This window comes from Protopterus annectens, chromosome 4.part0 (genome assembly GCF_019279795.1).
Source record: "Protopterus annectens isolate FY-2018-M chromosome 4.part0, PAN1.0, whole genome shotgun sequence".
In the NCBI taxonomy this organism is placed as follows: Eukaryota; Metazoa; Chordata; order Ceratodontiformes; family Protopteridae; genus Protopterus; species Protopterus annectens.
The window spans coordinates 1,835,414,932-1,835,440,127 of record NC_056733.1 but is presented as its reverse complement, the minus strand read 5'-3'; the positions used below and the strand labels follow the sequence as shown (position 1 = coordinate 1,835,440,127).

Here is a 25,196-nt window from a genome sequence, read left to right as displayed (position 1 = left end):
CACACTGAAAAACTGTAGTGGTTGTAAAAGTACGCTTGGAGCTCTGTTAATATTTTAACTTCAATTTTTTTATGTACAATGTTAAGAAATCTCTGACATTGTTACTCTTGTGTACTTGTTTATTTTTTTAAATACAGGAAAACTTGCTTATTTTCTCTACCTATATACAGACTTATTTTAAGAAGTTTTTACATAGATATCCTTTACTTGCTTATATTGTTGCATTCTGTACACTCTAAAAAAATTATGTTAAAACAAATATGTTGAGAATCTAAATCACTATGCAGTACATTGTTATGACTTGTCAAAAAACAAAATCATTTTCTTGTTATTGAATGGTTATGATGCTACAAGTGTTATTAACACTTGTAAATGTCACAGCCATATGGCAGAAACAAGAAACTGGAGTTATAACTGACAAAAATTAAGTAGCCCGTTACCAAAACATGCAGCAGAAGAGATAATGGTCACCAGGTTACTCACTATATCTTGTATTTCCAGTGATAAGTGTAGTTAAAATTAATGATGAAAAATACCATTTAAACTGTATTAAAAGTCACTGGATTTTTTGTTAGCTGATTAGATAACATTCTTCTAGAAAATTTGGGTTGGTTTGAACTACCTTCATCCAAATGTCTATTCAGTTTTTTACAGCTGGAGTTTACCCCAAATAACAGAAGGCAGCTGCCATGAATAGCTGGTTTCCTTTAATTTTCGTCAGTCACATAATTTCATCAACTTCTGGAATATTTTGTCGTCTTTTTTCCTGATCCTTATAGCAGACCTCATCCTGAGTTTAACACTGCAGTGTAAAAGATTTACTGCAGCTGTTTAGGGCAGCTAAGAGACAAGCAAATTTTGGTGACTGTTACTGTTCACACAGAAGTTTGGGATGTGTTTCCCCCTTGCGTTATGAGTCTCATGGGCAGGTTTCATGTTCTTCAAGATGTTTAACTGCAACACTAAATACTCTCACAATTCTAATTCTAACTGGCTGCAGTCATTCCCCCCTAAATGCATTGATCAGTTTCATAAGTGAAGTTCTTAAGTTCATAGGTGGTTATTTGGCTACTTGCCCAAAAGCCATTTTAAGCCTAGCCACACTTACCATAAAATTACCAAAATACTGCTTACTTGTAGGTCTTAATATTCCCTGGGATACTGACACAAGATATATTTTGTACACATCAAGTATTCGCTGGCTATGCCTGTCCATTAGGGACATAGGTGCCACCAGGGGTGAATTTGCGATTTCCCATCCAATAGTCCAAGTCACACCTGAATATGGTTAGGGATGAGCTTTGCTTTACATGGATGGGAAGACTGTTCCAGAGCAGGGATAATCTTTTCAACACATACGGATTCCTCTAAGATGTCCTGTTTATGTTGCAGAAGAGGTTTAGGTCCTAAGAATAGGTATTGCAGACAGTATTTGCTTTGTGTGCATGGAAAAAAATCCATCAGTGTGGGATAAGAGGATGCCTTGTAAGCTAAGCACAGACTGCTGTGCAGCAGTCTGCAGGACACTGAGTGCAGGGATAGAGCCCTGAGGAGGTCCACATAGGACTTGTAATTGTTTTGTGAGAACCTTCATGGTCTTTCAAGCTCTTTCAAGTGCCTGGTCAAGTACATGCTGAAGGCTGTGTTGTGCTCAATAACTGGTCACATGATATAGTCAGCTGTCATCATATTAATGGGCGTACGTACTATTATTGACCTTGACATTTGGGTGTTTCAATAACACAAATGGTGGCAGGGCGCTACATGTGTGTGAGGAAAATCATTTCTGCATGCAAACTACAGTTTAAAAAAACCCCACTAATTATATAAATTAACTCTGAGATCGCACAATCCCCAGGGAAAAGACATATTCCCCAACCCCCGAGATTATCAATCTCGCATACCTGTTGAACATTTGCTTTGTCAACCACTTTTGACAACACGTGTGTGTACATGCATGGTGGGGAGTAACATGGAATCAGTTAAGTCGGATGCTCTTCCATACAGATGAGTTTATCAGAGTTCCAGTGTGAAGTCTGTATTTACTACACATCTTAACACATCTTAACTCCACTATTTACTTCTGTTCAGTCTCTAGATATTTAGCAAAACATAATACGATGACCAAGGTTAAAAAAATTTAATTTTTTGTTTATTCTTGAATTGTAATGAAGACAATTTACTTTTAAATCTTTTTTCTTGAAATAAGTTCTGTTTATGACTATTTTGGGAAAAAAATAGCTAATTGGTCACCTGATCATAATTCTCTGTGTTTTGCATCTTTCAGTCAGTCTGGGCTCTGGGACAACACAGTGAGTGTAACAAAGAATGAACCCAGGAAGCAGCAATACTCTAGAATGCTATGTGCTTGAGCCTAGATTCAAAGAGCACTAAAAAGAGAAAGCTTACCCTCTACACACCTCCCATTCATCTTCAGAACCTTCTATTGTATAGGTGTCACCTACTAAATAAACTACTGGTTCCCCAAGTTGTTTATCTAGGTGAAAAGAAAGAAAGAACTTAAAAAGGGTACCTTTGTAATTACACAAGGCATACATATTGTCGTACAATAAGTTTCGCTGAACAAAACATGGACTTGTACAAAGGCCCTTTGGACCATCCATGACTTTATACAATGCAAATACCCATGTTCAGAAAGTGAGATGTTAGAAATAGTCAAGCTTTCTGAAGTGCCATGTAACTGCTTTAGGCAAGGGATGATAAAGGGTCTATTACTTTCTTCTGTGTTCAAAACTTATGATCCATGCCCTTTGTCATTGTTAAAAACAGGCTAGCATACTTATTTGGCTCAATTCCAAAAGACCCGCTGTTAGTGTAAGTGACCCTTACAATAAGAACAGGCTGAGAGCAGGTCTTTTGGAGCCTAGCTCCCATAGTAAGCCTGTTATTCTACAGGCCATACACCAAAATTACACTGACAGCAGGTCTTTTGGAAATCAGGACAGACTTGCACTAAAAGCAACTTTTTGGAATCTGGCCTATTACCTTGGGAAATACCTTTTATTACTATACTGGTATATTCATCTTTGTAATTACATCATTAGTATATTATGCTAAGATAAGGCAGATGTTTTCTTGGCAATTAACAAGGGTAACAAACCTACCTACTTCTTAAAAATGTCAGAATGAAAGTAACACACTCAAGAGATCCCTGGATACCTAGTCCCTGAAGATGATTCCATGAAGACCATTTGGCAAAAGAAAAAAATCGCTCATGTTATGAAATAAAAAGTATTTAAAGTTAGTAATTTGGTTATGGGGCCAAAACCCTTTATGCTTCCTTATGCATACATGAGGCAGTCCCTTGCATCTTTCATATAAAAAAAATATTCCAAAGTTTCTACGTGTAAAGAAAAAAGATGCAGCATCCTTCAGTTCAACAAACTGGGCATGACCGATCACTGGATGAGCCTAGATTCATCTTCATGCACGGTGTCCATCTTTTCCTGCTTTTATCACTTGTTTATGAACGATTCAGGTTTCTGGGTCAGGAAAACCATTTAGACTTGCACTTTTTGCTGACCCCTGAAGACTGTTGCTGAATTACAGAATGAGAAGTGACAAGCAGGAAAGATGAAGAAAAATCTGAAACTCAGTAGCAGCTGTATAGCTAGTTGTGCTGGGAAGAATTTCTGCTTGTGCTAGTCCTCCTTTATATTGGGTGTTTCAATTTTGAAGAAGAATCCTAAGGTGTTTGCTTTAGGTATAGCACTTGAGGACTGTTCTATGGACATTGGATATGGGTTTGTATTCTCTTTTGGAGGGGGTAAAGAGTTAGCAGATAAGTGCAGATGCCATACACACTTCAGAGAGAGTTCTCAACTGTCAGCTTTAAAAGGGAATTTGTCTGTTAAAATACAGACAGAAAAAGGAAAGCAAGACTGTTAAATAAAGAAAATAAAACCATAGACAACAAAACAAGCATTTTTGCAGGACAAAAAACGTATCTGCACCTTCCACACAGAGATTTCCCTCACATATTCTCTTCCTTAAGTAAGTATTCTAATGCCATTGGGACTACCATTGGGAAAGGGCAAATATACTTACAAATAAAACATATTTCTATGCCACATTTGCATCACTTCACTGCAGCAAAACCAAACCTAAAATGGCAAACAACTCAAACTGCTATACAGAAGAAGACAGCAAAATGTTGTTGCAGTTTTGTTTACTTTTTCAAATACGTACTTAGCATAGCACTAATACTAAATCATAAACCAAGCTCAGGCAAACCACAGCATCTATTTATTTGGACCAGAACTACTGCAGGAGTGGGGTGAAGGGGGCACAGTCACTACAGATGCAAGTTATTAAGGAGCGTGTCTAGGAGATACTGATTTGTCAGCAGTGCATTACTGACATTTCTAAGAAAGAGCTGTTTTTGTGAGTGCCTGTGCGTGTGCAGACTGAGAACTAGTGAACAGTCCTTGCTTCTTAAGGAGTGCCAATAGTGGAATGGATCACAAACCTTTGAACTCTTTTTTTTTTTTTTTTTTTGCAGTGTGAAGACGTGGAAAATAGATGGACCATGCTCCTTAAGGAGCAGCACTCAGGAAACAGACCACATATATTTTTTTTGTTCCCCAATTTACAGTTGAGATGTGCTAGACTAGGGAATGGCACCAGTCAATGGATGAGCAACCTACGGCTCTGATTTTGACTAAACATGATTTGTGCAATACTGTTTCACTTTTATTACATTCAACTACATAAAACTTTACAACATTATATGCTTTTTACAAAAGGGGCTTATGTAACAGCCTTTTGGAATTTCCTTATTTTCACCAAACTGTCTGTTTTCAGTAAAGGGAATAAACCTTTCCACAACTAGATCAAAATGACGACTATCCCAGTTTCACTGAACTAGACCAGGAGAAGAGATACAAGAACTGTTGTAGAGAATATGTTACAGACAGAAGGAGATTAAAAGATTCCAAGAGTTTTGATTCCTTTGTTCTTGATAATTTCTTGTTCAGTAAAAACTACAAAGAAAAACTGTTTGTGTGTGTGATCTATCCATATATACACACACATACATACATGCACAGATATAAATATATATATATATATATATATATATATATATATATACACACACACACACACACACACACACACACACACACACACACACACACACACACACACACACACAAAAAACAATCGGCACTCAAAAAAGGTAACTTGCATTTTGATTGACCAATCCATTTCATTAAGCAGGTTCAATTCCCCTGAGGTAGTGCTGAAAGGGTGAGACATCCTGCATTGGGGGCTTGTCTTCCACTTCACTTTGGAATGTTGCTTCAAACTCATTTAGTGGAACAGGGTTGATCTATCTAGCATCAATGAAAAGCAAACCACATGTAGAAACTGGAGTGCTGGCAAAAGACATCAGTCACTTTGTGTACTACATGAATCTGAGCTCAAGCCAACTGCATTTTAGGCTCCTGATGTATTTCTGGTTGTTTTCTTTCTCTTTCGCATTCTACTCTTCTTCCGTTTCCCTTAAAAAGTTCTCCAGTATAAAAGACCAACACAAAAGAAAGGTGTTAAACCAGCATGGCACTGCAAATCTTTAGCTGTCTGAAACAGGTTTCTAGAAGATGCCTATTCAGTGAAGATAACACTTCATTTTGAAAATTCCAGTTAGTACAGATTTTCTGAAAATATACTTCACGACTACGTGGAGTGTTCAACAGAAGACAAGAAGCAACAAAATGTATGCAGCAAAACAACATACAGACCAGACTGCAATGAAAACTAATAACATAACACTGAAGATAGTCTGAGCCGCACCTGCCAGTGATTACAGTCCTGGATATACACAGAGCATCAGAGAATACAGTAAGTTAAAGTATAGTACAGTACAGCAGTGCACAACAAAGTGCAACAGGGCCTAGCGCGATACAGTACAACAGGATACTGCCAAGAGCAGCAGGTCACAACATACAGCACATAACTGCTGTAACAACGTTTCCTTGCTCATCTTGCACTATATATACAAAGCATGAGATTCATAAATTTAACTGTTAATTATTACTAAAGTGTTGCAATGAATTCAAACAGAATTCTGGACAGAGATTGCAAAGGTGTACTGAGAGCTCTGTCTCAGTTCTTTACTGCACTAAGGTCTCAGCTGTCTACTTACTGTGCCTGCAATATTAAAGCGTACTGTTTTTAAGTGCAGAAGCAGTTTGCTCTGATCTCTTGACAAATTTGGCTTCTACAGAGTTTATTTCACAGTATAGTTAAACTTGCTCATTTTAGTAATGAACTGGACTGTGCCATCAGCCCTTCCTATATGTGCACCTAAGGAAACTGCATCAGAAGGTCTACACTGGACAGGTATCTGGAAAAATGTCTGATAAAGAATATCAATTTCGACTGCTTCGGTCCCTGTGAGGTTGTACTTTTCTGCAGAAACTATATAATACTGGTATCATAACAAATCAATACATAAAATAACTGTTCATCTATCAACAGGGCCTTGGCATGATGCAAAAATGTAACAAGTGCCTCATGTTGCCTTCCTTTCTTGATGCAGTTTCCAGTCTGCTTTGCACTGCTGGGCAGTAGGAAATTTGGCTCTGGCTAAACCCTCTGAAATAATCTAGAAAGGGAAGCAGGCACAGTAGTCCTTGTTACTTACTAAACCAGAAAGACTGCAGTGAGATCTGCTGTTTTCAAGAGACCACATTGCCAGATGCAAAGATTAGCAAAGGGTACTCTCAGTACTCAATTGTACAAGGAGCTTTCTTTGCAACTAAATTTTCTTTGAAGTACTGCACAACTTTTACTTTTAGCTGACCTCAGTTTCTTTAAACAGTAACAATGGCAGAAACATTGTCTCTAGTGTAGCAAAAACAGTGCGTCTTCCCATTCATTTGATTCCTCTTTTCCAACTGTCTACCTGGAAGACAAAATGCACAGGAAGTTCTAATGAAATGCAACAGTTAATAAATGTTTCTAAGTGTGAATACTGTAATGATGCAAACTTTTGATTGTTGCATCTAAAGTACACTGTAAAATGTCTGCAATCCTTCTGGTTTGCAAAAGGAATCCATGACCTCTTAGAGTACATCAGGCCTGTGAGTCTCAAGGTTATACCACAAGTAACTGTGCATATACGTGTTTATGCAGGTAAGACAAACTGCATACCTCATGTTTTGTTTTTTTCTATGTAAACATGGCCATATGGATGCAGAAAAACAGTAAACAAAGGTCATTAATCTGTGATTAGACTATTTCCTGGTGTGTGTGTGTGTGTGTGTGTGTGTGTGTGTGTGTGTGTGTGTGTGTGTGTGTGTGAAGTTTGATGTGGTTGCATGTGTTTTAGTGTTTAAGCACATTGGATAAGTTGTACCCAGAATCTCACTCAAGCTCTTTCTATACGGCTGGCAATGTGTACTATATGGACACTACGTTATGCCTAGAATATCTCCTGCATACAGAGAAAGTGCGTGTGTGTGTGTGTGTGTGTGTGTGTGTGTTTGTTCAAAACAATCTGTTATTATCCACGGCATATATATGCTTCTTTGTCTTGCTCTGCCCATGATATCAAGTTTTCTTCTCCATACCGCCAATAACATCATGCCGACTCAGTGGAAGCTGTAGTTTTCTTCTTAGGTCGTGTCTTAATATTCTTTGCTTGTGGCTGAAAAATAGAAACAGTCACCACTGAATAAAAAGAAACCAAAACACACAGCAAAGAGAAGGAAAACTGCTTTTATCACTGTTAATCTCACATTTGTTTTCACATAAGCCACATTCATTTAGGCCACACCAGGAGCTGGTGCTACCTAAAGGAATCAGAACACTGCTTCAGACAAGGGACAGAGTCAGTACACTACTGCTTTGAAAAACAAAAACAGAATTGTACTTAAAGTTTTACCTGCTCTCTGTCTATTGATGATGTCTTTTTACTTAGAAAGTGAACAAAATGTCACAGTCCTGGCTTCAGGTACACTTAGATACTGAAGATGTGAACATAAACCTCAGCTAACTATCCATCATTCTGTGGGCCATTGCTGCCTTCTCCAAGGTACCTTCCTGGAGCAAGGGAAACATTCATAAAATAATACAATACAAAGTCTTCAGTCTAAAACTTTTTCCAAAACATGTTTGATGTTGCTGTTTTTATTTACTTACATACACTTATTTATGTGTTGAATTACACAAGCCCAAAAAACACAGTAGAAATTCCATGAAACTGCTAACTGTACTTGGAAAAGTGCCAGAGGACAAGGCTCTTTTACTCCTCTGCTGGATGTGCATTTTATCAACCACAGATCTTGTTCAAGTACACAAACCGACGAAGCACATGTAAATTGAATAACTGCCGCTGTCAATTTTCTGACGTCAAATTTGCAAAATCTTCAGAAAAATTTTGAAGGCTTTAGTGACTACATTTCTTGCATTAATCAGTATATCAGTTTTATAGAACCCTGCCAAATGGCTTTTGTCATCCTACTGAGGCTTGCACATCATATAGCGTTCCCTTTATAGGAAAACAATTGATATTTTCCTGAGATGTCCAGTTCTGGATATGCTGCTAGAAAACAAAATGTACACCAACACAGTACAGCAATTGTGAAACATGCTATAATTATGTGTAACACTACTAAATCTTCAGTGAGAAAAGCGCATTCATAATGAACACATTCTTCTGCTCTTGGAAAGTTAACAAAAAGTACAGTTTTGTACCTACCATAAATGTAGATGTCCGAACTGGATAGCATCTGCAGTCATAACAACTGGGTTGTCCTGTCGTCAGGCAGCCCTTCAGTCGGCCGGATTCCAAAGTCCGGGTCCGGCTTCGGCTGATGTCGCACTTCACCCGACGTCAACTCTGTTGGTCTTCGGGTATAAAGGCATCAGCCGACGCCATTTTCCTCAGTGTTTCTTGCCCCAGATGCCAGGAGCCCTCTTGAAGGCTAAAATTTGGATAGATGCCAATGTTTCCAAAAAGATAGAGGTAAACACAAAAATAAGCATGTATGTACATATATACAAACAAATACACCATAAAAGACTCCCCCCCACCAGCTAGCTATTAGGAGGGTAAACATCCTAGGAGTACCACAGAGGGGAAGGAGGGAGGGTAATCCTGACTGCAGATGCTATCCAGTTCGGACATCTACATTTATGGTAGGTACAAAACTGTACTATGTCCTTCATGGATGCATCTGCAGTCATAACAACTGGGTAGAATACCATAGCCAACTAGGGAGGAGGATAAAAGTAGATTATGGTGTGTTTAGGATCCCTTGCAGTACAGCAGTGGCAAACCCTGCTCGGGATCTGGAATATAGAGGCAAATTATAATGCTTGGCAAATGTATGCACGGAGGTCCAAGTAGCCGCCTCAATAATGTCTTTGGTTGCCACTCCTCGTAAGAAGGCTGTGGTAGTGGCTGTTGCCCTTGTAGAATGAGGTCTTATGTTCTGTGGAATTGGTTTTCCATGGAAGGAGTAACAGAATCGTATGCAATTTCCTATCCATTTGGAGATTTGTCTGTTTGGAAATAGCTTTTCCTTCCCTTCCTGTTGCATAGGCTACAAAAAGTTGGTCAGTCTTTCTGCTACTTTTTGTTCTGTCCAAGTAGTAGCGTAGCTGTCTATGTACATCCAAGGTATGCAGTATTCTTTCCCCTCTGTTTTGTGGGTTGGGAAAGAAGGTAGGTAGGTGGATTGCCTGGTTTAAAGACACTCTGGATACCACCTTAGGCATAAATGTAGGATTAGTCCTCATGGACACTCTATCTTGGTGGAAGATTAGGAAGGGTTGCACTGCCATTAAGGCCTGTAGTTCTGAAACCCTCCTTGCTGAAGTAATTGCCAGTAGGAAAGCAGTTTTCCATGACAGGTGTTGTAGGTCTGCTGTTGCTGCTGGTTCAAAGGGTGATAGTGTCAACTTTTCTAGCACAAAGTTTAAGTCCCAAGCTGGTAATGGTGGTTTCCTTGGAGGTTTTACATTCTTGATTCCTCTGAGGAACTGCCTGAGCAAAGGGTGCGAAAAAGCAGGTGGATCAAAGCTGTATTCTGCTGAAATAGCTGATGCATGTATCTTGATGGAGGAGTAGGACAGGCCTGAATGAAGAAGTTCGGCCAGATACTCCAGAATGTTAGGCATATCTATGTTTGACACATCTTTTCCTCTTTCAGTACTCCAAATGACAAACCTTTTCCATTTTCCAGCATAGTTCCTTCTTGTTGAAGGTCTGCGTGCTTCAAGAATAATGTCTTTAACTCTTTGGGAAAGTTCTGGATTAGCTGCTGCTATGTGATGTTCCATGCAGTCAGTTGCAACGTTTTTAGGTTTGGATGTATGATGCTGTAGTTGTTCTGAGTTAACATCAAAGGCATCAGGAGTATTGGCCACATATTGTTCCGAGACATGCTCCTCAGCAGTGGGTACCAGTGTTGTCTTGGCCAGTTTGGAGCTATCAGGATTATCCTTGGACGTTCTTCCTTGATTTTTAGTAGTACTTTGTGTATCAAGGAAGAGGTGGGAATGCATATGCTGTTACCCCTTTCCAGCTGAAGGAGAGCGTATCCACTTTCCATGCTAGTGGGTGGAATGTCCTTGTGCAGAACTTTTTGTGCTGGTGATTGAGAGGTGATGCGAATAGATCTATCTGAGGCATTCCCCATTTCTTTGAGATGGTCTTGAAGATGTCCGGTGCAGCTTCCATTCGTGGGCATCCGATGTGGTTCTCCTTAATATGTCTGCTAGAGTATGTTCTTTTCCGGTACAAATATTGCCTGTAACTGGATGTTGTAGCTGAGTGCCAGGGTCCACAGCTCCAAAGTCATTCTGCATAGGGGGTATGAATGAGTGCCTCCCTGTTTGTTGATGTACCACATGACTGTGGTGTTGTCTGTCCTTATCATCAACTGGCCCTCTTTGAGAAATGGTCTGAACTTTTGGATTGCCAGTTTTACTGCCAGCATTTCTTTTAGGTTGATGTGCAGGTGAAGTTGATCCTGTGTCCACAATCCTTGCACGCATTTGTCCAGCATGTGGGCCCCCATCCTAGGTCTGAAGCGTCTGTTGTGATGGTCTGGCTTGCTTGACATCTGCGAAAGGGTAGGCCTGGGTTTGACTGGCATGCCTGAGCCCACCATAGGAACTCCTGTTTTAAGCATGGAATTAGTGGGATTTCTGTTTCTAGGCTGTGTCTGTGTTGGGACCATAAATTCTTTAGGTACCACTGTAGTTTTTCTCATATGTAGTCTGGCAAATGGGACCAAGATTATGCATGATGCCATGAAGCCCAAGGCCTGCAGTACTTTTCTTGCTGTTAACTTGTTCAGTTTTGTTAGTGCCAAGAAGTAAAGAGGGAGTTCTTTTTGTTTTTCTGTAGTTAGGAATGCCATTTGTTTTACTGTGTCCAATTCCTCGCCCAAGAATGTCCTTGTTTGGGATGGTATCAGCCTTGACTTTTGTAAATTGACTGTGTATCCCAGTGCTTGTAGCAAGTAAATGACCCTTTGTAAATCTGTTGTCAGCTTGCTTTTGTTGTCCCCTTGTAGCAGGCAGTCGTCCAGGTATGGGTAAATTTGAATTCCTGTAGTCTGCAATGGGCGATTACTGATGCCAGGCATTTTGTGAATACTCTGGGCGCAGTAGATAAGCCAAAGGGCAATGCTGAGAATTGATAGTGCTCTGATCCTGCAAGAAATCTGAGGTATCTTCTGCAGATTGGTCGAATGGGGACGTGCAGGTATGCCTCCTTGAGATCTAGAGTTACCAGCCAACACTCCTTGCCCAGCATGGGAAGAAGGTGCTGTAGGGTCAGCATTTTGAATTTTGGGACAATGATGTATGTATTTAAGGTGGACAGGTCGAGAATTGGTCTCCAACTTTTTTCCTTTCTTGGAACTAGGAATAGTCTGGAGTAGAACCCCTTTCCTTGCTCTGCTGTTGGCACTCTTTCCACAGCTCTCATGTTTGCTAACTCCATTATCTGTTGTAGAGCCTCTGTTTTTTGATTTGGAGGTAGATTTGGCATTCCTCTTTTGACTGGTAAAGTGTGGAAGTGGAACCGGTAACCTTGATCTATGGTTTGTAAGTCTTTTGTTATGTAGTGCCAGTTCTTTGAAAATAAGGTTAACTTTCCGCCTAGAGGAGCTGCTATTTGTTCCCTGGTAGGCGGATTTAGGGTTAAGTCACTGTGGTTGTGTTGATGTAGTGGCAGTGGTTGTGTCTGTGCCTCTGTTGTTACCTTGCCACTGTCGTCCTCTGTAGGCACCTCCTCTGGATTGGTTTCTGCCTCTGGAACGTCTATTCCTGCCCCTTTGAGATTTTGTGGAGTCAGGAAAGGACCAATTTTTGGCAGGCCAGTTCCTGCTAAACCTTGGGGGTTGAACCTGCAAGAAATCTTTAACCGTTTGAACAGATTTTGCCTTTTCTTCCATTTTCTTCATAACCTGCTGGGCAGGTGTACCAAACAAACTTGTCTTATCCATAGGAGCATCTAGCAACTTAGCTTTAACATGATCCGGTAAAGCTTGCTCCTTTAGCCATGTATGCCTTCTTATCACTGTGCCAGTCATGGCTGATCTAAATGAAGCCTCCAGTGCATCATAGCCACATTTTAAGGAATGGTTACTAACCTGTTGTATGTTATTTACCATTTCTAATACATATTTCTTATCAAGAGATTCATCAGTGGTTAGTTTTTTAGTTAACTGATCAAGCATAAACTCTTGGTATTGTATCATGTGAAACTGACAGTTTAAAGCTCTAGCTGAGAGAGTAGCTGAAGTGTAGACCTTTTACCCCATCTGTCTAATGACCTTGCTTCCCTTTCAGAAGGAATAGGGTTTTAGCTATGGTCGGCTACTGCCTTGGGACCCTGGGATATAGTTTCGGGTCTGCAAGTGGGGCCTTGTAAAGGTGGTGATGAGTATCTGGCACCCTGTAAAATCTGTCTGGTTTGGCAGGGGCTGGGGTAAAGAATCTGGAGCGGAGCAGACATCATTGAAAGCATCATCCACCACAGAGAGAACAGGAGGTATAGCTAAGGGCCTGTGCTGTGGAAGGTGCAGAAAGGTCCTAAGTTTTTTCTGGAGTCTGAAAAATCCTGTTGCTGCCATTGGAACTGCTCTCGCATGGCATGTAAGGTTTCCCCAAAGGAGAATTCTTCTGGTGGGGAAGCAGCTGGAATGGATTCTTCAGCATCAGAATCTTCAAAATTGGAGAAAGGAGCCTCTGGCTGGTCAGTTATGTCTGATTCATCAGCAGAATCATCAGAGGACACTGGCTCAGGGGCTCTGCCCTAGGTCTCTTCTCTGGGGCTGAGAGGCCCTGTCTGGGTGAGATTGAGATCCTCTAATTAATGAAATTAAATCTTCTGCCAAAGTAAGCATTTGAGAACTAGAAGAGGGCCTGGTTGTGGGGGTTTAACAGGCACTGTTTTAGTAGTCTTGGCTGCTTTAGCCCTGGCGAAGGCCTTAATGGACATGGCTGCTGGAGGCCTAGCAGCACCACGTGCTGGGGTAGAGACATCCAAGGGAATGGTGTCTGATAAGTCAGTGGCAACCACCGTAGTGGATAAAATTTCTGAGGCCGATTCAAGAGTGGTAGCAGGGGCCTCAGTTGTAGAGATAGATTCAGCTGTACTTTGATCAGTTTTCTCGGTTTCGCCGAAACCGAGACACTCGCGTTTGCTTAACCATGGTTTCAGCCGAAACCGCGGACCGAAGTGTCGGTCTTTATCTTTGCGTTTTGGCAGATTGGGTAGTCGGAGGATCCGACGGCATAATGTACGCAAAATCAGAACCGAAAAATTGTTCTGCAAACTCCGACCGACGCCTAAGCGTTCGTCCGGTTGAAAGAAGCACAGGCCGAACAGGCTGCTACGTCGTGGGCTGGGCCTAAACAAGGCAGACAATAAGAGTGGAAATCTTTATGAGGTATTTGTTTCCCACAGGTTAAACAATTATTAACTTTTTCTGACATCGGCTGAGGCAAGAAAGAGTCCCCAACGGGTACTTAGCTTTAGAAGTCTTCGAAGTAGTATTCGGTAGAAGTAATCTCTGGATCCGACCGACCGGCACTTGCGAACAGCTTCTGCTTCGGGCGCCACGCGGCAAGAAAGACTGAGGAAAATGGCGTCGGCTGATGCCTTTATACCCGAAGACCAACAGAGATGACGTCGGGTGAAGTGCGACATCAGCCGAAGCCGGACCCGGACTTTGGAATCCGGCCGACTGAAGGGCTGCCTGACGACAGGACAACGCAGTTGTTATGACTGCAGATGCATCCATGAAGGACATCAGACTTTCACTATTACTAATTCACAAGACTAATTCACTAACTGGAGGAAGCATGACATTAAGCACTTAGCATCTACTCACTTAACAAGCTTATTTATTATTTATTGGCATTTTTTAACCAGGAAAATCAAATTATGCAAAAACCTTATTTCAGTGGAGGCCCGAGGAGAAATGCCTCGAGAACAAAATAATTTTTACAGGATAGTAAGTTTATAGTAGTCTGAACAGTACAATAAAAATAACTACAATTCTTCAAAGGTCCTAATGAAAACATAATCATGGCCAAAGAAAATAAAAAAAGTTTTGTGAAAAGAGTACATCTGCAATAGTCTGACTACAAGATAATATATGCGGTACATTACAATTCTCAAAAGACAAAGTGAAAATAATCTTAGCATAAGAGAAATAAAAAAATGTACAGGATATAACTAGACAAGAAAATTAAGTATGAAAATGTTAGCTAATAGGCCCATGATGGTATTCAGGTGCACTATGACTATGAGGAGTTGTGTAATTATTAGAGTGGTGCATTGTGAGAAAACGTTAGAACTCAAAAGGTTTGGAAGGTCAGTGCTGCAAAATTTAAAAGAACCTGAGTGACTAAGTTGGTCTTAAGTTAGAAAAGTGAGAAATACTGGTTTCAGACAACAGTACTGCACTACAGAACGGTGTATACAATAACTCTTGAAGTGTAAGTGCTTCAATAATATGTTGCAGGAGGGAAACAAGCTTGATAATACTGATATGGGAAGGTAAGCAGATTAATACTATAGGTGAAGAGAGACTAGTATGAGATAAATAGGCAACAGACGGAGGAGGAGTATCAATAATCATAGGGGAGAGGAAAATAATAGAACTGAAAAGGAGAACTGGCAGCTGGCTGAAAGATTTAACGATGGTTAACAAAAGTTGAAGTCAGCCAACCCAACAGCAGTTGGCCTTAACCATACTGAATGGTACTGGGCTTGAGATGGCACTGGCATAGAAGATGGAGGGTAATGGGCAATACAGCGGTTAGAGTGCAGTGACAGAGTCATAGCATTTTCAGGTTGAAGCTGACTGAAAACTCATAGCAATTTAAATCTCAGATTCAGCTCAGTGTGAGGAGAATTTTGTTCCACAGCATAGAAACATAGACTAGAGGAAGCTCCAGGCTGTATTGTGAGATACTGCACTTAATAATAGGAGTTTATCCATGAAGCACAGAACTTTATATGGTGAATACATTTTTGAACTAGATTATTGTCTGTCTGTAAGGGGCAGTGGTATCAGGAATTCAGAACAGATGGGAAATAGTAAACACAATTTACTGATATGTGATTTCTACAGATAAGGTTATGGGCTGCTCACAAACTTTGTCATGTAACCTTACAACCTTGCATATTATTTGGCTTTAAACAAGTAATTTAACATGTTCAGTTTTACTTGGATGCTACTGAAAAGGAATACATGTCTTAGACAACCTTGGATGGTTAGCAGAACAATAAATAAATACAGGTAAGTAACAGTCGATATGCAAAAGCAAATACCAGCATCAGTAGCTGCTGCATGTGCCACTGTGTATATCTCGGCACACAAATTTGCTGAAGATCTGAAATCTTCAAGTTAATAAAACAATATATACATATATATATATATATATATATATATATATATTCTTTTTCCTGCCTTTTCTAAGCTAGTCTAGTCCAGTTTTCAGGTTCTGCTGAATTCAGGGCTGTGGTACAAGTTCCTGTGTTGCCCATATCCTTACTTGGATAGAAGGAAGTTTCTCTGTTCACCAGTGAGAGTGGGGAGCTTTGAGCAGCATATCTGTCCCTGCAGGAGTGGTGTCAGCTCAGCAACTAGTAGTTTATTGGCCATTTTGGGCTATTTTCTATCTCTTTCATCTCCCTGCCTTAAAACCCGCATTTGCGTGGTTTTGCGTGTCGCGCACCTCCACGCATCGTCAGTTAGCTAAGGTTAAACTATTCACAGCTCCACGAAGTCTGCTCTTCAATTTTACCCTAGGAACAGGTAAATCTTTTAACTTAAGCACTCAAATTAGTTCCTTCTAAGTCCAGCACTTGCCCAAATCTCCTCGTAAGCACCAATAAACGCTAGCACTACCCCCCCATACTGTACAGAAGTACAGGGCCCACTATTCGTCCCTAACCGGACAATCAGTATAACCACTTTATCTGTGCAGGCATGTCCAAAGGGCAGTTTCAGGTGTACTCTCAAGTCCAGCTGGTGAATCTGGGCATCTTGAGGCAATGTTACAATTGCCTCATGTACACAGACAACCCTCTCCTCCTTCCAACAAACGCAAATGTATGTGAGAGATGCAACTTTACAGCCAGGCTGGAGGCAAAGCTTTCTCAACCCAAGACTGCAACAGTCAGTCACGAGGAGAAGGGAAACACTTGCACCATACTACCAGTCTCACATAGACCAATCATTTCTGCACCAGACAATAACACACATAAAAACACGAAAACATACTTGGAGGCTCTAAATAGAAATCTGCCAAAGCAGCAGAGAACTCCAAAGCAGACATCCAAACAACCTCCACGCCCCAACAACAAACACATATCACATACTTCACAAAGTCAGTGTGCCACGCAATCACAGCTCTTAAGGCTAAACAACACACCCAATACACTAGTAATAGGTGACTCTATTGTCAGGCACACTGACTTCCCACTCACTAGACTGAACAAGGAGAAGGTCACTGTAAGCTGCCTGTCTGGTGCCAGGATCCACCACATAACACAAGCACTCGGGTCACTCCACAACAGGTACAAATATGACTCTGTCATTGTCCATGTTGGTGTGAATGACCTGAGACGTACCTCCCTTGACTACATGAAAAGAGACATAGAGGAGCTCTCAGATCATGTAGCCCAGGCCGGTATGATCCTGACCCTAAGTAGCATCTTGCCCTCACCAAGAATGATGCCACAGTATAAAGATAAAATTATCAATTTTAACAATTGGCTAAGCTTTTGGTGTTGTTCAAAGGGGATCCAGTGTTTGTCAGCCTGGGATGACATGCTCAACAAGCCTCGCTGCTTTGCCAGAGACAGCTTGCACCTGTCTCCCCTGGGCTTTCTAATATTGGCCAAGGCTCTTGCCACCCCCATAGTGCCTTTTTTCGGCAAGGCTCAAAAGACAAACCCACCTCCATAAACACAACAAGCAACCAAAAACTGAGGGTAATGCTACTCAATGCCAGAAGTCTAAACCTCAAAATGTACGCACTCGAGGCACTCCTCAGTAAGGAGGGAATTGATATATGTGCAGTTAACAGAAACCTGCTTCAAGGCTCCAGAGAGCACCCCAACACTACCAGGCTACAACTCATACTATACCTTTCGGCCCCAAAACCCAGACCGAAGTACAAAAGGCGGCGGTGTATCCATTTTCATCAAGGATTCCCACACCTCCAGGCTAGTAGCACAGCATGAGGCCTCGGAGACCACCCATGTGCAACTAACAGTGGGCAAAACTGCTTTTCAGTTTGTAGCCTGCTATAGATCACCCAACTTGCCTCAGGACCCCCACTCAGCATTCCTGAGAACACTGGAAAATATGAAGATCCTACCCAACACCATGATATTGGGTGATTTCAACTACCCAAACATAGACTGGGAAAATTACTCAAGTACAAACTCCTTTGCCCAATGCTTCTTAGAGTTTATAAACTCAAACGCCCTGGAACAACTGATTACCACTCTCACGAGAGGTGACAACATATTGGACTTGATCATCACCAACATGGGAGATCAATGTTCCACACCAGAGGTAAACCCGTCACTGGTAAGATCAGACCATAAGCTAATCACACTAGACATCCACATCCCGACCCCACTCCCAGACAAGGAAACCACTGTAAAAACCTTTTCAAAAGCAAACTTCACACTTCTAAGGACCGAGGTGGAAAGTTTCAAAGCCCCATTGCTAAGGGATAAGGCAGCCCAAACCGCAGAATCCTTTACAAATGCTTTCTATGTGAACCTACAGGAATGCATGGATTGAGCCATCCCAAGCAAAACAAAGACTCACTCCTCCAAAATGAGGAAACGAGTCTGGTGGACCCCGGCGATAAATAAGCTCTACAATAGAAGGAGGAAACTATTACAGAATAGAGCAAAATCCCAAAAAGGGAAGGCATCCCTAATCAGTACCAGCAAGAAACTACGATCCTTCATAAAATCATCCAAAGCCAACTTCGAAAGAAAAAATTGCCAAAGACGCTAAAGATAATCACAAAGCCTTCTTTAGCTATGTCAAGAATCTAAGTGGCAACTCTCAGATTTGCTTTGAGCTAGTGCAAAACGACAAAAAATACACTGACCCAACTGACATTGCCAATATCCTGGCTGACAGATTCAGTGCAAACTTTACTCCCCCCACCCCCAAAAGGGCCCGTGTCCATTCCAGAAGATTGTAGAGCCCCAGACATCACAGAGACACAAAACACACAGCATCAATGGGACTGGATGGCATCCCAGGCTGCGTCTTACACGAGCTCCAAAACGAACTAACCCCTCACCTAAACTCACTGTTCAAACTCAGCCTCACCACAGGCTATGTACCCAAAGAATGGCATACAGCAACGGGCCCCTGGAACTATTGCTCTATAAGTCTGACTAGCTTGGTCTGCAAAGCCATGGAGCGCATCATCATGAAACTCATCAACAGAGACATTGGGAACCTCCAGACACTGGACCCTACCCAATTTGGCTTTGTTAAAGGCAAATCCTGCCTCCTAAACCTGGTCAACTTCTTTGAAACTGTTACCAAGGCCATAGATGAGGGAAAGGTAGTCCACACAGCCTACCTTGTCCTCACAAAGGCCTTCAACACCATTCCCCACTCAGGCATTATAGATAAAGCTCACCAGCTTGAACATTAACCCTTATGTCACGAGATGAGTTGCAAACTGGCTCATGGACAGAACTCACATGGTCAGAGTTGCGGGTGCTATGTCCGATTCCAAACCGGTTACAAGTGGCGTCCCACAGGGCTCGGTCCTGGGACCCCTCCTGTTCGGTATATACTTCTCTGAGGTACAGGCAAGCACGGGAGGACTGTGGCTGACCAAGTTTGCAGATGACTGCAGACTGGGGGCCATAATCGACTCCCCGGCTGACACAGTCATCCTCTAGAAGGGTCTCACGGAGACAATTACCTGGTGCCAGAATCATGGCCTTAAACTAAATGCCAAAAAAGTGCATAATCATCCCCTTTGGTAAGAACAAAGTGCCCACAAACTACCACATCCCCTTAACCACTGCTCACAAGTTAATATTCTCCCCTGATAAATGCCCAGCCCTAAAAAACATCCTTCCTCCATACATCCCAAACAGATCACTGAGATCTGAACACCAAAACCTAATCTCCATCTGCAAACCCAAATGTCTCGCTGGCCAGCTTCTGCTCTCCTTCTCCATAGGTAAAAAATGGAACTCTCTGTCTCCTTCACTTAGGACTATACCCCACACTGAATCCTTCAAGACCCAACTTTTCCTTCACCTATCTTCCAAATGGAAATGCTCCTGCTTTCACCCCACATAAAAAACTGGGATCCCACTAGGCTCTCCTAACTCTCACTCTACTATACTCTCTTACTTATTCTTATTGCTCCAAAGATCCAGAACTAGCAGACTCCAAGCATGTAAATATTATAATCATCTGGGAAATAAAATAAAATAAAATAAATACATTTTTAACTTTGTGACTTCTATTGCATTGTATTCCTGATGGAGCCTTTTCTCACCTTGTATTTTAACCTTTATTGTATTGTATGTCACTTTGTAACCTGATTTGTACTTTAACCTTTATTGTACTGAATTGCTGATGGAGCTTTTCTCCCCTTGTATTTTAACCTTTATTGTATTGTATTGCTTATGGAGCTTTTCTCCCCGGGCCTCCACTGAAAATGGGCACTTCTTGGCCCAGTGGACTTCCTCGGTAATCAAACTGATAATAAATAAATAAATAAATTAATAATCGGAGGTAGTCCACTAAGTACAGAAGATGTAATTAGGGACTTAGGGACACAAGTAGATAGCAACCTCTCCTTTGACAATCACATTGCCAAAGTGGTTAGAAAATTCTTCTAAGTAGCCCACCTAATCACAAAAGGGTTCGCATCTAGATCAAGAGAGGTTATTGTGCTCCTCTACTCATCGCTCATCAGGCCCATAACAGAATAAAATGCTCCATTTGGGATGTACCTTACTCGACACCTGCAACAGCTGGAAAGACCCCAGAAGTACCTCACCAAGAGGACCATGGGCCTCAAACAGATGCCCTATGCAGCCAGGCTAAAGAAACTCCAGCTCTACTCGGTTGCTTACCGCCTTCTCATAGGAGACCTCTGCCTTACCTACAAGGCCATGTCTAACCCTGAATTAATGGACATGCTCCACCTAAAGAAAATCAAATCTCTTAGAGCCACACGCTCTAGGGATTTAAACCTCAGCATAACAATTAATAGGACATGCTGGAGGGACAGATTCCTGTCCCAGAGACTGCCTAACACAGATTGGGATTCTATTCCAGAGTGAGGGAAAAGTCCCTCACTGACTCTCTTCAAGAGAAATCTTGACGAGTGGACGGGAAATCATAAATTTACACCTGGGATTACATCAGTGGCCCTGCTGGACAGAGGCCCAGGAAACTAATCTAAAAGGAAGGCGAAAGCCAACACACTCTGGCTAGGCTTATAAATACCCTTGGGCAGATAGCCTAGTACCTACCTATGAACAAAAAGTATTTTAGTTGACTGATAGATTAATAACTCAATAAAGAAGACTCTACTAGCAATGACTGCAGACACAAGAGCCAAGCAGGCCTTCATTATCGAGGTTTAATTTCTCCAAGTTTTGTAGGTTTCTAATACCATGACAGGAATGACACCTAAGTCAAGGTATGATTAAAGTTCATGAAATTAGTATAGTTAAAGTCTTTGCTGTTACCCAATAGTGCTCTTCCTAGCACCCTCAGTGTGCCCAGTATTGACTCCTCGTGTAATTCATTTGGATCGTATCTAAATATGAATGTAGATTCTTTTTGATGAGACCCATTGCTCCTACTACTACTGGAACTGTCTGGGTATCCTTCTTCCACACTATCCTCATTTCTGCCTGCAAATCTTTGTATTTTGTGACTTTGTTTCTCTCTGTACATAAGACACTGTAATCACTGGGTGTAGCAATTTCAATGATCAATGCTTTCTTTTCAAGCACTACATCTTCTGTCTTTCTCGCATCTATTTTCTGCACTGTTGGTAATGGATGATGCCATGTGACAAACTTTATCATCCTCTATAATGCTTTCTGGCTCATGTTTCCAATACTTCTCTGCTACTTCAATATTGCAATATTTGTACAATCCCCAATGCAACTTGCTACATTATTATGCCTTTCAGTATACAGTCCCTCTGCCATTAGTGTATCATACCCAGCAACAAGATGTGTGACTGTTTCCAGTTCTGTTTTACAGAACCTGCATTTGTCTTTTTCTCCCACATACTAAATGGACTTTGTAAACCAACATGTACATAGTCAACAATCCTGTGCCACCAATGTTAACTTTTCAACTTTTCATCTTTTGGTTTAAATTCACCTCTTCTTAACCACTCCTGCATCAAATCCTGATTGACATGAGGTTATTCCAGGAGTTTTCTGTACTTGCTACAATATTTATGCCTTTTCCACATTTCTTACCTTCTCGTCTAATCCTTCTTATATTCTTCCTTTTGTTTTTTTTGCAAATTCAGTTGCTGCCTGTTTTTTGTCTACTTCTGGTATAGGTTCATAGGTAGGTACTAGGCTATCTGCCCAAAGGCATTTATAAGCCTAGCCAGAATGTGTCGGCTTTCACCATCCCTTTAGATTAGTTCCCTGTGCCTCTGTCCAGCAGAGGCACTGAAGTGATCCCCGGGGTAAACTTTCTGTTTCCAATCCACTCATCAAGGCTTCTCTTGAAGAGTGTTAGTGAGGAGGTCTGCCTAATGTAGACTGGAATCTTGTTCCAAAGCATGGGAAGTCTCTTGGGACAGGAATCTATCCCTCCAGCACGTCCTATTTATTGTTGTGGTGAGGTTTAGATCCCTAGATCGTGTGGCTCGAGGGGATATGGTTTTCTTTAGGTGGAGCACGTCCATCAATTCTGGGTTGGACATGGCCTTGTAGGTCAGGCAGAGATTACCTCTAGCTGTACACGGTTGCATACCGCCTACTCAGAGTTTCTTCAGTCGAGCTGCATAGGGCATCTGTTTGAGGCCAGTGATCCTCTTGGTGAGCTACTTCTGTGGTATTTCCAGCTGTTGCAGATGTCTTGTAAGGTACATCCCAAATGGGGCATCGTACTCTATGATGGGTGTGATGAGTAGAGGGGCACAATGACCTCTTTTGATCTGGATGCGAACCCTTTTGTGATTAGGTGGGCCACATAGGATTTTCTAACCACTTTGGCAATGTGATTATCAAAGGAGAGATTACTACCTACTTGAGTCCCCAGATCCCTTATTACATCTTCCGTATTTAGGGGACTACCACCTATGTGGTAGTTTGTGGGTACTTAGTCATCCCCTTTGGAAAAAACAATGTACTTTTTGGCATTTAGCTTGAGGCCATGATTTTGACACCAGGTATTCGTTTCAGTGAGACCCTTTTGGAGGATGGCTGGCTAACACTGTGTTAGCCGGAGAGTCAATTATAGCCCCTAGTTTGCAATCGTCTGCGAACTTGGTCAGCCATAGTCCTCCTGTGCTTGCCTGTACCTCTGAGAAGTATATGCTGAACAGGAGGGGTCCTAGGACTGAGCCCTGGGAATGTCACTTGTAACCAGTTTAGAGTCAGACCTACCTCCCGCAACTCTCACCATGTGGGTTTTGCCCGTGAGCCAGTTGGCAACCCATCTTGTGATGTAGGGGTTCAGGATGGTGAGATTGTCTAATACCAGAATGGGAATGGTGTTGAAGGCCTTTGCGATGTCTAGGTAAGCTGTGTACACCACCTTTCCCTCGTCTATAGCCTTGGTAACTGCCTCAAAGAAGTCCACCAGGTTTAGGAGGCATGATCTGCCCTTAACAAAGCCGAACTGGGTAGGGGGTCCAGTGTTTGGAGGTTCCCAATGTCTCTGTTAATGAGTTCCATGATGATGCGCTCCATAGTCTTTCAGACCAAGCTAGTCAGGCTTATAGGGCAATAGTTCCCTGGGTCTGTTGTGGCTCCACCTTTGTGAAGCAGAATAACCATTGCTGTGTGCCACTCTATGGGTACGTAGCCTGTGGAGAGGCTGAGTTTGCGTTTAGGTGAGGGGTTAGTTAGTCTTTGAGCTTGTGTAGGACTCAGCCTGGGACACCGTCCAGTCCCAATGATGCTGTGTTTTTGGCTTTGGAGAGGGCTGTTTTAACCTGAGTGCCTGTGATTTGGCGATATTGGTCGGTTCAGTTTATTTTGTGCCATTCTGCACCAACTCCAAGCAGATCTGAGCATTGCCACTTAGATTCTTGACATAGCTAAAGAATACCTTGTGGTTATCTTTGGAGTCCTTGGCAATTTTTCTTTCGAAGCTAGCCTTGGATGATTTTATTAGGGATCGTAGTTTCTTGCTGATACTGATCAGGGATGTCTTCCCTTCTTGGGATTTTACTCTTTTCTGTAATAGTTTCCTCCTTCTGTTATATAGCTTGTTTATAGCAGGGGTCCACCAGACTGCTTTCCTTTTCTTGGAGGAGTAAGTCTTGGTTTTGCTTGGGATAGCACGATCCATGCATTCTTGTAGGTGCCTGTAGAATGCATTAGTAAAGGATTTTGCAGCTTGGACAGTGCTATCCTTTAGCATGGGGGCTTTGAAACTTTCTACCTCGGTCTTAAGTAATGTGAAGTTTGTTTTTGAAAAGTTTTTCACAATGGTTTCCTTGACCAGGGTTGGGGGCGGAATGTGGATATCCAGAGTGATTTGTTTATTGTCAGATCTAAGCAGCGAGGAGTTGACCTCCAGTGTGGAACACTGGTTGCCCATGTTGGTGATGACCAGGTCCAATATGTTGTTACCTCTGGTGGGAGTGTTGACCAGTTGATCCAGGCCGTTAGTTTATAAATTCTAGGAAATGTGGGGCAAGGGAGTTAGTACTTGAGTAGTTCTCTCAGTTAATGTTTGGGTAATTGAAATCACCCAATATTAGGGTGTTTGGTAGAACCTTTATGTTTCCCAGTGTTTCCAGAAATGCAGAATGGGAGTCATGGGACATAGTTGGTGATCTGTAGCAAGCTACAATTTGAATTGCAGTTTTTCCCATTGTTAGTTGCACGTGCATGATCTCTGAAGCATTGTGCTGTGCCACTAACCTGGAGGCGTGGGTATCCTTGATGAATATGGATACCCCCACCTGTTGTATTTCGGTCCGGGTTCTGTGGTTGAAATGTATGGTATGAGTTGTAGCCTGGTAGTGCTGGAGTGCTCTCTGGAGCCTTAAACCAGGTTTCTGTTAATGCACATATATCGATTTTCTCCATACTGAGGAGTGCCTTGAGTGCATGCATTTTGAGGTTTAGACTTCTGGCATTGAGTAGCATTACCCTCATTTTCACTTGTGTTATTTACGGCGGTCGGTTTGTCTTTTGAGCCTTGCCTAAAAAAGGCACTATGGGGGTAGCAAGAGCCTTGGCCAGTATTCAAAAGCCTAAGGGTGACAGGTGCAAGCAGTCTCTAGCGAAGCAGCGTGGCTTGTCGAGCATGTCATCCCAGGCAGACAGACACTGGATCCCCTTTGAATGACACCAGAAACTTAGCCAATTGTTGAAATTTATAATTTTTTCTTTATACAGTGGTATCCTTCTTGATGAGGGCAGGATGCTACTCAGTGACAGGTTCATACCGGCCTGGGCTATG

The 25,196-nt window shown here is 41.9% G+C and overlaps 1 protein-coding gene across 3 annotated transcripts in view; it reads right to left on the bottom strand.

The window, feature by feature from the left end:
* Positions 1–5,127: 5,127 nt before the first annotated feature.
* The window catches only part of REEP2 (receptor accessory protein 2), a 795,838-nt gene continuing 775,769 nt past the window's right edge, over positions 5,128–25,196 (bottom strand). For all 3 annotated transcript variants that reach the window (XM_044069516.1, XM_044069519.1, XM_044069518.1), the window contains one exon: positions 5,128–7,675. In XM_044069516.1, the coding sequence (XP_043925451.1) occupies positions 7,610–7,675 (66 nt within the window). In that variant the 3' untranslated portion in view covers positions 5,128–7,609. The remainder of the gene's footprint in view (positions 7,676–25,196) is intronic.